The sequence below is a fragment of the Podarcis pityusensis genome, assembly GCF_964106645.2.
Source record: "Podarcis pityusensis genome assembly, chromosome: 6".
NCBI lineage: Eukaryota > Metazoa > Chordata > Lepidosauria > Squamata > Lacertidae > Podarcis > Podarcis pityusensis.
Window position 1 is genome coordinate 50,954,510 of NC_138030.1, and position 11,059 is coordinate 50,965,568.

At 49.4% G+C, this 11,059-nt stretch overlaps 1 protein-coding gene and 1 long non-coding RNA gene across 2 annotated transcripts in view; both read right to left on the bottom strand.

Annotated features, from left to right (window-relative positions):
- The window catches only part of ERI3 (ERI1 exoribonuclease family member 3), a 203,336-nt gene extending 193,585 nt beyond the window's left edge, over positions 1-9,751 (bottom strand). The window contains exon 1 of the mRNA XM_081009564.1: positions 9,634-9,751. Within this exon, the coding sequence (XP_080865690.1) occupies positions 9,634-9,646 (13 nt within the window). The 5' untranslated portion in view covers positions 9,647-9,751. The remainder of the gene's footprint in view (positions 1-9,633) is intronic.
- Positions 460-9,608, bottom strand: LOC308479137. Its single transcript, XR_013987488.1, has 3 exons — positions 9,038-9,608; positions 2,789-2,907; positions 460-1,560 (listed from the first exon to the last, which is right to left on the bottom strand). It is a non-coding gene; the product is annotated as an uncharacterized lncRNA (long non-coding RNA).
- Positions 9,752-11,059: the final 1,308 nt, after the last annotated feature.

The window sequence follows — 11,059 nt, forward strand, 5'->3', positions numbered from 1 at the left end:
AGCCATTTGCATGCAACAAAATATGTATTTTATCAAAGTAATTGTTGATCCCTTATTTTCGAGGCTGCTGGTCCCTTATTTTCAAATCTGTAAGTTGACAGCTATGATAATTGTTGGCCAGCCAGAAGCATGATTACCTCATATCATAGATATGGGGAGATTTGGTTGGGACCTTCCCCAGGGCTAATTAATTTATCTTGTAAAGTTTGGTTCAGAACTAGAAGGCCCTCCTCTTGGAGATCTTGGGAAGCAGGGAAAAAAAGCAAAATACAAAATTGGACCATGTTACCTAAGTGACCACCTCACCCCATATATTTTGTAAACTAGTCTGTTTTTGTTTTCTTTCTAGAATCAAGCAGTATATATATAAATTTTATGAAATAAAGAAATCTGTGTAATAAATGTATCCCTGCTTGGCAACTTCTCAGATGAGAAGAGTACAACATGCCCCAGAGATGCACTTAGTTTGTACTTGAAACTGAGCTTTTTAGTGTTGCAGCTCCACCACCCTGGAATCAATTCTCAGCTAAAATTGGACAGACACCCAGTATCATTATATTTAGGCACCTACTGATTATTATTTTTAAATAAGGCTTTCATTGTGGTGTTTCAGAGTCATAAGAACATAAGGAGAGCCTGCTAGATCTGACCAATGACTCATCTGGTCCAGCATCCTGTTCTCACAGTGGTCAACCAGATGCCTATGCAAAGACCAAAAGAGGGATCTGAGAGGCGCAAATCTATCCCCACTTGTGATTCCCAGCAACTGGCATTCAGATGCATACAGCTTCTGTCAGAGGAGGACAGTCATTTATGAAATATTAATTGTACATCTGTTTTTATTGTTTGTATAATGGTCTTAAATTTGCTATTACAATTTTGCTCTCAACATTTCAAGAAACAGGGCTTGAAGAAGTCACATGGTTAACACCCTGAGTAGACCAGCCATTGTCCTAACAAGGGAGGTGTCTCCATATATGATTTATTAAATGTTACTGGTTCTGCACGGAGAGGGAGGGATAAGGAGGGAGGTAGCAGGGAATGACAATACGAATAAATTGTTCCATTATTTCAGGGATGGCCAACCAGGGGATAGTGGATTAGAGGGATTTTATCTAGCCTTGGTGGACCTCACCATCTTGAATCAATATGTGGCACATTTTTGCCAAAATATTAAATCTTAACCAAAGCTGCTCTCAAAAGCAGTGAAAAATAAATACTGTGATTGGAGAGTTACACACTTTAATGTTCTATTTATTTTTGTGCCTGAGCACATGTGTTCCACAACTGAAAAGTACTAATTGTGGTGCTGATTTTATGGTAGAGCCTGATCAACCTTGAAGGAATCAGATTCTTCAGCAAAATTAACTTCCAGCCTCTACACTATGGCCCAGGGCCAGGGACAGTGTGGCCCCTATCAACGCAGATTGGCCATGCATTCATTTGCCAATGTACTTTTCTATACTTCAACTTCTCATTTTCTGACTAACTGTATCTCCTGCTGTTGAGTTGGTAGGAAGGTGATAGTCCTTGCAATCCTTCTAAAGTGAGATCTGTAATCTGGAGCGGGGGGGGGGGGTGGAATGAAAGAGACTACTGTTTCAGTCCCTTGGAAGTTCCTCACAGGAAAAGCAAAACTCTGTCCTTTAGAACTGAGCTGTATCCATTCATCATATCATCTCGAGGTTGCCTTCTGATGTGGCTCAGGTGGAAACTGGCTGGGGCAGGAGGAACACTGTTTGCTAACGATAGCCTGACCACTGTTGTCAGTGTGCTGATAACCTCTGGGTTGGATTACAGTAATATTCTTGAGGTTAGTCTGGAAGCTGTAGTTGGCATAAAATGTGGTGCCTTGACAGCTTGCTGGGACAGAATATCACCAACCTGTTACCCTGCTGTTGGAAGAATTCCACTGGCTGCCAAATAGCTGTAGGGCTTGTTTTGATGCATAAAGTCCTATACAGTTTGGGACCAGGATACCTGAAAGATCATCTCATCCCTTATATATCCAGCCAATCACTGCACTATGTAAGTGATGGCCTCCTGCTTATACCGTACCATATTAACAGAAGGTCCATTCTGCATAATAAAGGAAATGAGCCTTTAGTGTTGTGGCACACACCCTTTGGAATTCCCACCCCTTAAATATTAGGTGCAGTCTCTGTTGTATTGTGCCTATGAAAGACTTATCTCTTCCAACAAGCCTTTTATTGGTGCAAGTGTGTGTGTGTGTGTGTTTTCCTGGATGCCATTCATTCATTTATTTGTTCATTCATTCATTTTCTATACCACCCTTCAACCAAGGATCATAGGGCAGTTTACAATATAAAAACACAAAAATACACAACATAACAAAAGCAATCCCCCCCCCGCCCCAGTTTAAAAGACCATAGATTGTATAATTAGCTAGAGGCCTGGAAGAAGAGGAATGTTTTTGCCTGGTGCCTAAAGATATGTAGCAAAGGTGCCAGGTGAGACTCCCTGGGGAAAGCATTCCACAATCAGAGAACCACATTTGGGACAATCCCAGCAGAAATTTTAAGTCACAAAATATGCAACAAAGTAAAACATGAGAAATATAGACTTTTAGACCTTTAAAATAGACACTTTCTAGTGATTTCTAAAATATCCCTTTTTAAAGTTTATTTCCAAAGTTTCCTTCTTCCCTCAGCATAGGAAAAGACCATGTTTTGTAAGTAAAAAAAATGGTTTACTTACAAACTCTACAAAGGTCAGATTCATGTTATTCAGAAATAGTTGCACATGCAATAAAACATAGCTTACTTACAAAGTGTTGAAAGTTTCTAAATTATTGGTATAGAAACTCAGGAGAGAGAGAGAGCACTGTGTGGTCTGAGCTGGAACAACTGGCTCAAACTTCTTCACACACTGAGGTTCGCAGGTAGACTGGGGAGAAAGAAAGGTTTGATTACCTAGTTCCTCCTAAGATGAGGGGAAGTGGACATAGCCAAGCCTGGCAGGTCAGCTTACTGTATGATATTAACCGCTTCATGCATTAATTAGACTTCAGCAAATTGGTTATATGAGGATGGTTATCCCACACCTTTTAGGTAGAGAATTTTCCCAGTCTCTACTTCAATTGGAATTGTTTGTAAGATGCATTTATTGTTTTATTACTTGTTTACTACCTGTCAGGGAACTGCCATCAGTGCCGGAGGGAGAGAGCAAAATCCAGAGGGATTCCAGAGAGCGTCCCGGGATTGGGAGAGGCAGCCCATCTTCTGGGGAAGAGAATCAGCGTAGCACCAGTGGAGAAGGGGGGCAGATGGGGGAAGCGGCGAGGCGGTCCCATGACTCCTTGCCGGGGACCAGCGGGGAGAGTAGAGGTCCTCCGCTGCCTACGCCCTCCTTGCGCAGTAGGCTTTCGCGCAGAGAGAGTAGGAGGAGACTAGGCGTCAAAGAGCTTCTTTGCTGGAAGAAGTTTAAGAAACGCCCACTGACTGATTCTGCCAGCGATTGAGACAGCCACGAGTGAGTGGCTGTCCGGACAGAAAAGGTTCACTCAGGCAACCCAACTTAAGGACATCTGCAGGATGGGGCGCGCGAATGGATCAGGCCCTTGATGGCAACGGGGAATGACGCTTTGAAACATCTTAAGAAATTCTACCAGGGAATGGACACGATGTTCTCCAGCGAGATTGAGCAAAGCGTGACACGGAGGGAGCTGATGGGGTACAAGCAGGGAAGCCTGTCCGTCAGAAACTACTGGTCGCGTTTTGCGATGTTAGTCCACAAGCTCGGGTGGGATCTGGACTCTGAACCAGTACAAATGTTGTTTGAAGCGGGTTTGGCCCCCGAAGTGAAAGACGAGTTGTCCCGAGCGCCCCGCCCGCGGTCGATAGATGAACTCACAAAGACTGTGCTTGCGATCAGTGTACGCCAGGAAGCGCGGGCTCAGGAGAAGCGGGAGATAAGGGCGGAACGTTTCCATGACAACCGCATTCCGGAGATGCCGAGGGAACCTTCCCAGGCGGCGGAGCCGATGGAAATTGATGGAGCGTGCGCGCGCGAAGTTTCAAACGCTGGTGAAGGTCGGAAAAAGGAGTGGAAAACTACCAAGAAGTGTTTCCTCTGTCAGCGACCGGGACATTTTGCAAAGGTCTGCCCTCAACGAAAAGCCTGGCAAGGCATGATGGGGGCTGCAGGCCACGACGATAAGGGGGAGGAAGAGCCGGTGCAGGGAAACGACAAAGCCTGGCTGCCAACCAGCAGGGGCAGCAGCCAGGCCAGCAACCAACAGAAGTGCCCCAGCCTGACCCTCCTAAGGCAGCTATAGCCATAGAGGTGGTGCTAGAACTCCCAAATGGGCACCCCGTCAAAGTGGAGGGGCTGCTAGATTCTGGCAGCTCGTGTAATTTCTTCAGCAGAGACTTCACTCTGGAGTACCAGCTCCACCTGTTGCGACTAGATTTTCCCTTGCAGGTGACCACCATCGATGGCAGGGAACTCCTGGGAGGGGAAGTGACACACCAGACACTGCCAATGCGAACGAGTGTCTCCAGGCACACGGAAACCATTGCCTTTCACGTGGCCACGCTGGCAGGACCCCCAATAATACTGGGAATGAGCTGGCTGGCAATACATGACCCAGTGGTGTCATGGCATCAGCGGTCGGTCACCTTTGGGTCAGCTTACTGCTTAGAATACTGTCTGGGAGGGAAGGAACCAAGAAGGACTGTGGCCAGGGTGGCTGGGGTGGCCCTGGAGCAAAAAAGGAAGGTGCTAACGCAATATGCTGATTTGAAGGAGGTCTTCAGCGAGAGGGAGGCAGACAGACTGCCCCCCCACAGGCCATTTGACTGCCAAATCAACCTGCTTCCAGGGGCTCAGTTACCGGTGGGTAAGCTGTATGCCATGTCCGACCGGGAGATGCAGGAGTTGCGGCAGTTTGTTGACAAGAACCTGAAGAGAGGTTTCATAAGGGAATCAAAGGCGGTTGGGGGCAGTCCAGTGTTCTTTGTGGACAAAAAAGAGACAAATCAGCCCAGATTACTCGTGGATTACTGGGCCCTAAACCTGGTGTCAGAACCCGTGACTTTCCCAATGCCCAGGATTGACGATATTTTGACACGTGTGAGGCAGGGGAAGATTTTTAGCAAGCTGGACCTCAGGGGAGCATAGAATCTGATTAGGATAAGGGAGGGGGACGAATGGAAAACGACCATGTTCACCCCCCTGGGGGCTTTTGAGTACTTAGTCATGCCATTTGGATTACAATCGGGATCCGCCTGCTTTCAAGCCTTCATGCACCATGTGTTGGGGCCCCTGCTGTACAAGAATTGCGTAGCCTTTTTGGATGACGTCTTAAATCTATTCGGACAATGAAAAGCAACACGTCAGAGACGTCAGGGAGGTGCTACAGAGATTGAAGAAGCATCAGTTGTGGGTCAAGCTGGAAAAATGCCAATTCCACGCCAGGGAGGTCGAGTTCCTGGGGTACAGGTTGTCAGACAAAGGACTAGCCATGGATCCGGGCAAAGTGATGGCAGTGCTGGAATGGAAAGCCCCCCAAAACAGAAAGGATATGCAGAGGTTCCTAGGCCTCAGCAACTTCTACAGGAAGTTCATAAAGAACTTCGCTCACTTGACAGCGCCCATAACGGATTGTCTTAGTAGCAAAAAGAAGTTTGCGTGGACAGAGGATGCGCAGCAATCCTTTGAAAAACTGAAGAAGGCGTTCGCCTCGGAAGAGCAGCTCCTGCACGTGGATCCGGAGAAGCCCATGAGACTGGAGACGGACGCGTCCGACCGCGTGATTGGAGCAGTCCTTTTGCAGCCCGGGGCCAAGCAGAACTGGAGGCCGTGTGCCTTTTTCTCTAGGAAGCTGAGCAAGTTGGAGCAAAACTACACGGTGTATGACCGAGAACTGCTTGCGATCTATGCGGCATTTCGGCAATGGAGACATCTATTAATAGGGGCGCGGCACAGGATCCAGGTCCAAACTGACCACAAGAACTTGGAATACTGGCGGACCGCGCGAGTGCTCAACCAGAGACAGATCAGATGGTCCCAGGAGTTCGCCAAGTTTTTCTTCGAGATCCGATACGTGCCGGGAGAGGAAAACGTAAGGGCAGATGCTCTCTCCCGGAAACCGGAGTACATGGAAGGAGAGGGGCCACCAGAGACCAGGCATGTGTTCCCCGAGGACCGGTGGGTGTGTGGGGGAGCGTTGGTTGGGAAACGAGAACTGGCAGGGCTCACCAGAGATGATGAGTTTGCTCAGACAAAAATCAGGGAACTCAGGGACGGAAAGGAAGTCAATGGAGGGTTTGAGGAAAAGGAAGGGCTACTGTACTATAAGGGGGCGCTGTATGTACCAGGGGAGACTTTGAGGGGGAAGGTACTTAGACAACTCCATGACAACCCAACAGCTGGGCACTTTGGACAGCACAAGACCATGCTACTTGTCACCAGGCAGTTCTGGTGGCCAAAGGTGAGGGAAGACGTACGAGAATATGTACGAGGGTGCGACCGATGCCAGAGGGCAAAGGGAGAAAGGGCTGCCCCCGTGGGGCTACTGGAACCCTTACCTACACCCGAAAGGCCCTGGGAGGTGGTGTCCATTGATTTTATGACAGATCTGCCCAAGTCAAGGGGAAAGACAGCGGTCATGGTAGTGGTCGATCTACTGACTAAAATGTGCCATTTCGTAGCTTACTCACATGCAGCAACGGCAGAGGAGACAGCCAGGCTGTTTGTGGATCACATTTTTAGACTGCATGGGGCTCCATTGAGGGTAATCTCGGATCGCGGGAAACAATTTACTTCCCGGTTCTGGCGGAGACTTATGAGCTTGCTACAGGTTGAGGTGAGCTTCTCGACGGCGAGGCACCCAGAAACCAACGGACAAGCCGAAAGAGCGAACGGTATACTCCAGCAGTACCTACGCTGCTATGTCAGCGAGAGACAGAACGATTGGGTAGAGAAATTAGCCTTGGCTGAATTTGCGTACAATAACGCGGAACACGTGTCCACGGGAATGAGCCCTTTCATGGCCAATTACGGGTATCACCCCAGGGCCTTCCCGGGGCGGGGGGAGGAAGGATGGAGTGTACCTGCGGCTGAGCAATTGGTGGAAGAAATGGAGGCCTTACACCAGCAACTCAGGCTGAACTTGGAGCGGGCCAAGGAAGTTTACAAGAGGCAGGCGGACAGGCACCGTCGGGAGGGGGAGCCCATACGGGTGGGAGACCGGGTGTGGTTGTCATCCCAAGGGTTGCCCCTAAAGGGAGGGTACAAGAAGTTGCAGCCTAGGCGGCTGGGGCCTTTTGAGGTAATACAGCAGGTTAACCCAGTGGCATTTAAACTCAAGTTGCCTGACAGCATGAAGATACATCCGGTGTTCCATAGGTCCCTACATTCACCTTACAGGGAGGGGCGGGAACTTCCGGGACGGGAGGGAGGGGTTACCACCCACCCGCGGGTAGAGGAGAGGGAACACTATAACGAAGCCACAGAAATACTCAATTCAAGGTGGCAAGGTCGTCAGGTAGAGTACTTGGTAGCCTGGGAGGGGGAACCTAGGTCTGAAAACACTTGGGTCCCTGCTGAATCAATCACTGATGGGTATCTGGTGGAAGAATTCCACCGTTTGTTCCCGGATAAGCCCAAACCATTAGCTAGATTCTGGGAGGAAGAATTTGGACCCACAGACGACGAAGGGGACTTTGTGGGTTTTCCTGCCTCCAAAGAGGAGGGAGGGGAGGTGTCCGAGGGAGAAGGATCAGACTGGGAGGTTCAACCAGTGGGAAGAAATCCAAGCGGATGGGAGGCTGGTTTTGAATCCTCAGAAGATGATGACAGTTCCTTCAGGGGATTCCCCGCATCGTCGACCGAGGAGAGAGAGGAGGTTGTACCGGAAAATCGCACCAGGGGTGGGGTGGGGGTCCTGAGGAGGAGGTGGATGTCAGGGAACTGCCATCAGTGCCGGAGGGAGAGAGCAAAATCCAGAGGGATTCCAGAGAGCGTCCCGGGATTGGGAGAGGCAGCCCATCTTCTGGGGAAGAGAATCAGCGTAGCACCAGTGGAGAAGGGGGGCAGATGGGGGAAGCGGCGAGGCAGTCCCATGACTCCTTGCCGGGGACCAGCGGGGAGAGTAGAGGTCTTACGCTGCCTACGCCCTCCTTGCGCAGAAGGCTTTCACGCAGAGAGAGTAGGAGGAGACAAGGCGTCAAAGAGCTTCTTTGCTGGAAGAAGTTTAAGAAACGCCCACTGACGGATTCTGCCAGCAATTGAGACGTGGCTGTCCGGACAGAAAAGGTTCACTCAGGCAACCCAGCCAGGTGTTTGCACCGGCTTACGCACGAGCAACCCCTAGAACCACTACACTACCCTAGGCTCCTTTGGGATGAATGTATATCTAATAATAATAATAACAATATCATCACCATTTGTACTGTTGAAAAAGCAGACAGCTCTTCCTTTTGCATTGTGCAGCATTGCTGGATGCCTGCCATTCAGGGATGTTCCCTGGATCTCAAACAATCATTACTATTGTGACCTGCAACTGAACTAAGAGACAGATGTCCCTGACAGAGTAGGCCAGTGTAGTAATGTGCTACCTTATCCCTCATGCCACCAACTTGGGTCTATTTAATTTTCTCTTTGATTTTAATACAGATTTATTGAAAGTTTCAGTTATCAAAACAAATTGCAGTGGCAAATTGGTGTTCGTCTGCAGCCCTACAAGCACCTATAAACCTGCCATGGCATGAAATAAATGGCACTATATTGGAGGTCAGTTATTGCAATAGTAATCCTCCTGGGATTTCCACTGTGCAGTTTAATATTTTTGTTATTACCCTCTTTCTTCATTGCTATTTATGTCTTTCTCTTTACATTCAGAGTAACATGCTGCTGTCCACCTCAATAGGCAGAAAGTCACCTCAAATAAACCTGTGAGCGATGCACAGCCAGAAATCCCCAGAAAATCTGTCTAAGAGAGGCCTCATGACACCAGGGACAACCTTTTAAAAAAATATTCCGGCTGGGCCCACTGCTTGTTTTTCAGCGATACCTCCGAAAGCTCTCTTTTCTGTTCTTTCTCTTTCCTTCACAGCAGAAGTTGGTCCTTTCAGGTAGTGTTGTCTCAAGTTCTGTTAGGACAGCAGGAGGTGCTAAGTAGTGCCCAGGCCTGAGGAGAGGTGCTGCAGGTGGGGAAGGGTCTGCTAGGTTAAATACGAACATGGCTTTCACAACCAAAAGACAGACAGGACCACACAGCAACAACTGGAACAACAACCACAGCAGCAGCAGCAGCAGCAGCAGCTGTGCTGCAACTGGAGACAAGATTAAGGCCCAGGCAGCCTTCTCCACAAGAGACACTCAAGGTAACATTGGACCCGCTCTGGATGTGCTTCCTTTCTATCACCATGATGTGGGAAGGAGGGGTGGAAAGGAAGGAATTATACTTGGCTGCCATGCCAGCACAAAGAAAGCACACCCTCATGAACCTCACTCCTGCCCCCCCCCAACCAACCAACCAACCAACCAACCACAATTGCAGTGGGCACTATTATTTCCATGTGGCTGCCTTTGGGATTTCACAGATTGCTATCCAATAGATGCTGATTATATCAAGGAATCCCTGTGTTGCTGAGGGGCCAAACTCACCCTCCTTCCCCATATGGCACCTCAGAAAGGAACCAAGACTCCCCTACCACCGCTCCCATGAAGGAACCAAGGAACTGTGCACTCTGATTTCCTGAAAGGCCTCCCTTAGGACTGTTTTCTCTATGTCTAGTGTTTATTCTCAGGGATGCTCAGATAGGGATTGCCTTCTCTGAACACTAGGGGTCGCTCAGCAGGTCTCTTCCTGCATTTCTCACAGGCTCTGCTTCTGGGCCTAGTCACCCTTGCTGCAGGGGCCTTTCCTACAACAGGGTGGTGGTCAGACAGAAATTGAGAACTTCAAACATTTACACACGTGGAAGCTACTGCTGCAGGAAACAGGTTTGGCTCAGCTCAGGCAAACTCCTATCACGGACTGGGGAAGGAGCGACAACCCGCTCTGGGTGGCAATGGCCAGCCCAGCGCATGAACACTCTCAGGGAAACATTAGCTGTGGGATAAACAAAGGGTTGTGGGGAGACAGGCATCTAGCAGGAGGGAGGTCCACGGCAACAGGGAGCAGCAGGGCAGAGTGGGATAAGGTGCAGACCTGGACAGATGCCCTGAGCTGAGGGAGGAGAGGAGGGCAGGCAGCAAGCAGGAGGGAATGTGTCATCAGTAGGGGGCAGGGCATGTGAGTCAGAGGGGCAAAGAGGCCAGGAAGGGGTTTGACAGTCTATTGAGGCCAGGCTTGGTAGCTTTATGTCCCAAAGTATTTCCTGGCATTACTATCCTGCAGTACCAAGGGGTGCAAAGCCACTTCTCTCTCGTCTCCCCTTCAGGTGCCCTGGTCTGAGAGACTCCTGCCCAGCCAGGCTGACATCCATGGGCAGCTACCACACCAGCACCTCATTGTGTTGTATGGCACATGCTACCTTTGCTGCCATTTTCGGGGAGTGTGCCGTGTCCCCCCCCCCCCATATGATTGAGGCAGTGGAGCTGCATTTTCAACGTTCACAATGCACACTTGATCACTATATGTGCTGAGCAGTGAGCCTGGCTGTAGCATGCATTGTGCTCTGGCACATCCATCAGATAAGTGCCTCAGCAGGCAGCCAGGGACAGTGGGACGGAGAAGACAATGGTCAGTGACATCCCACATGCCTTGTCAGCCAAGCCGGGGGCAGGGCGGGCAAATGCCAGTGGTAGGCAAGGCCAAAGTCAAAAAGCAGGTGGAGGAATGCTGGTGATTCCTACCTTGGAACACTAAGCTACATTCCAGCCATGCAAAAAGTCAAGAGTTTTCCACATACACATCTCTCCATCAAGGCAAGCAAGAGGTGTTGTCATAGTTCAAGAACACATGCCAGCCAGGCAAAAATGCTTGGTGTGGGGCAGGGCCAGTGAAGGGTGTAACTTGATAAGAGGGGTTATGGCATGGGAAGAGGATGTGGGCTAGGAGAGTCCCAAAGGCCAGATAGAGATGCCT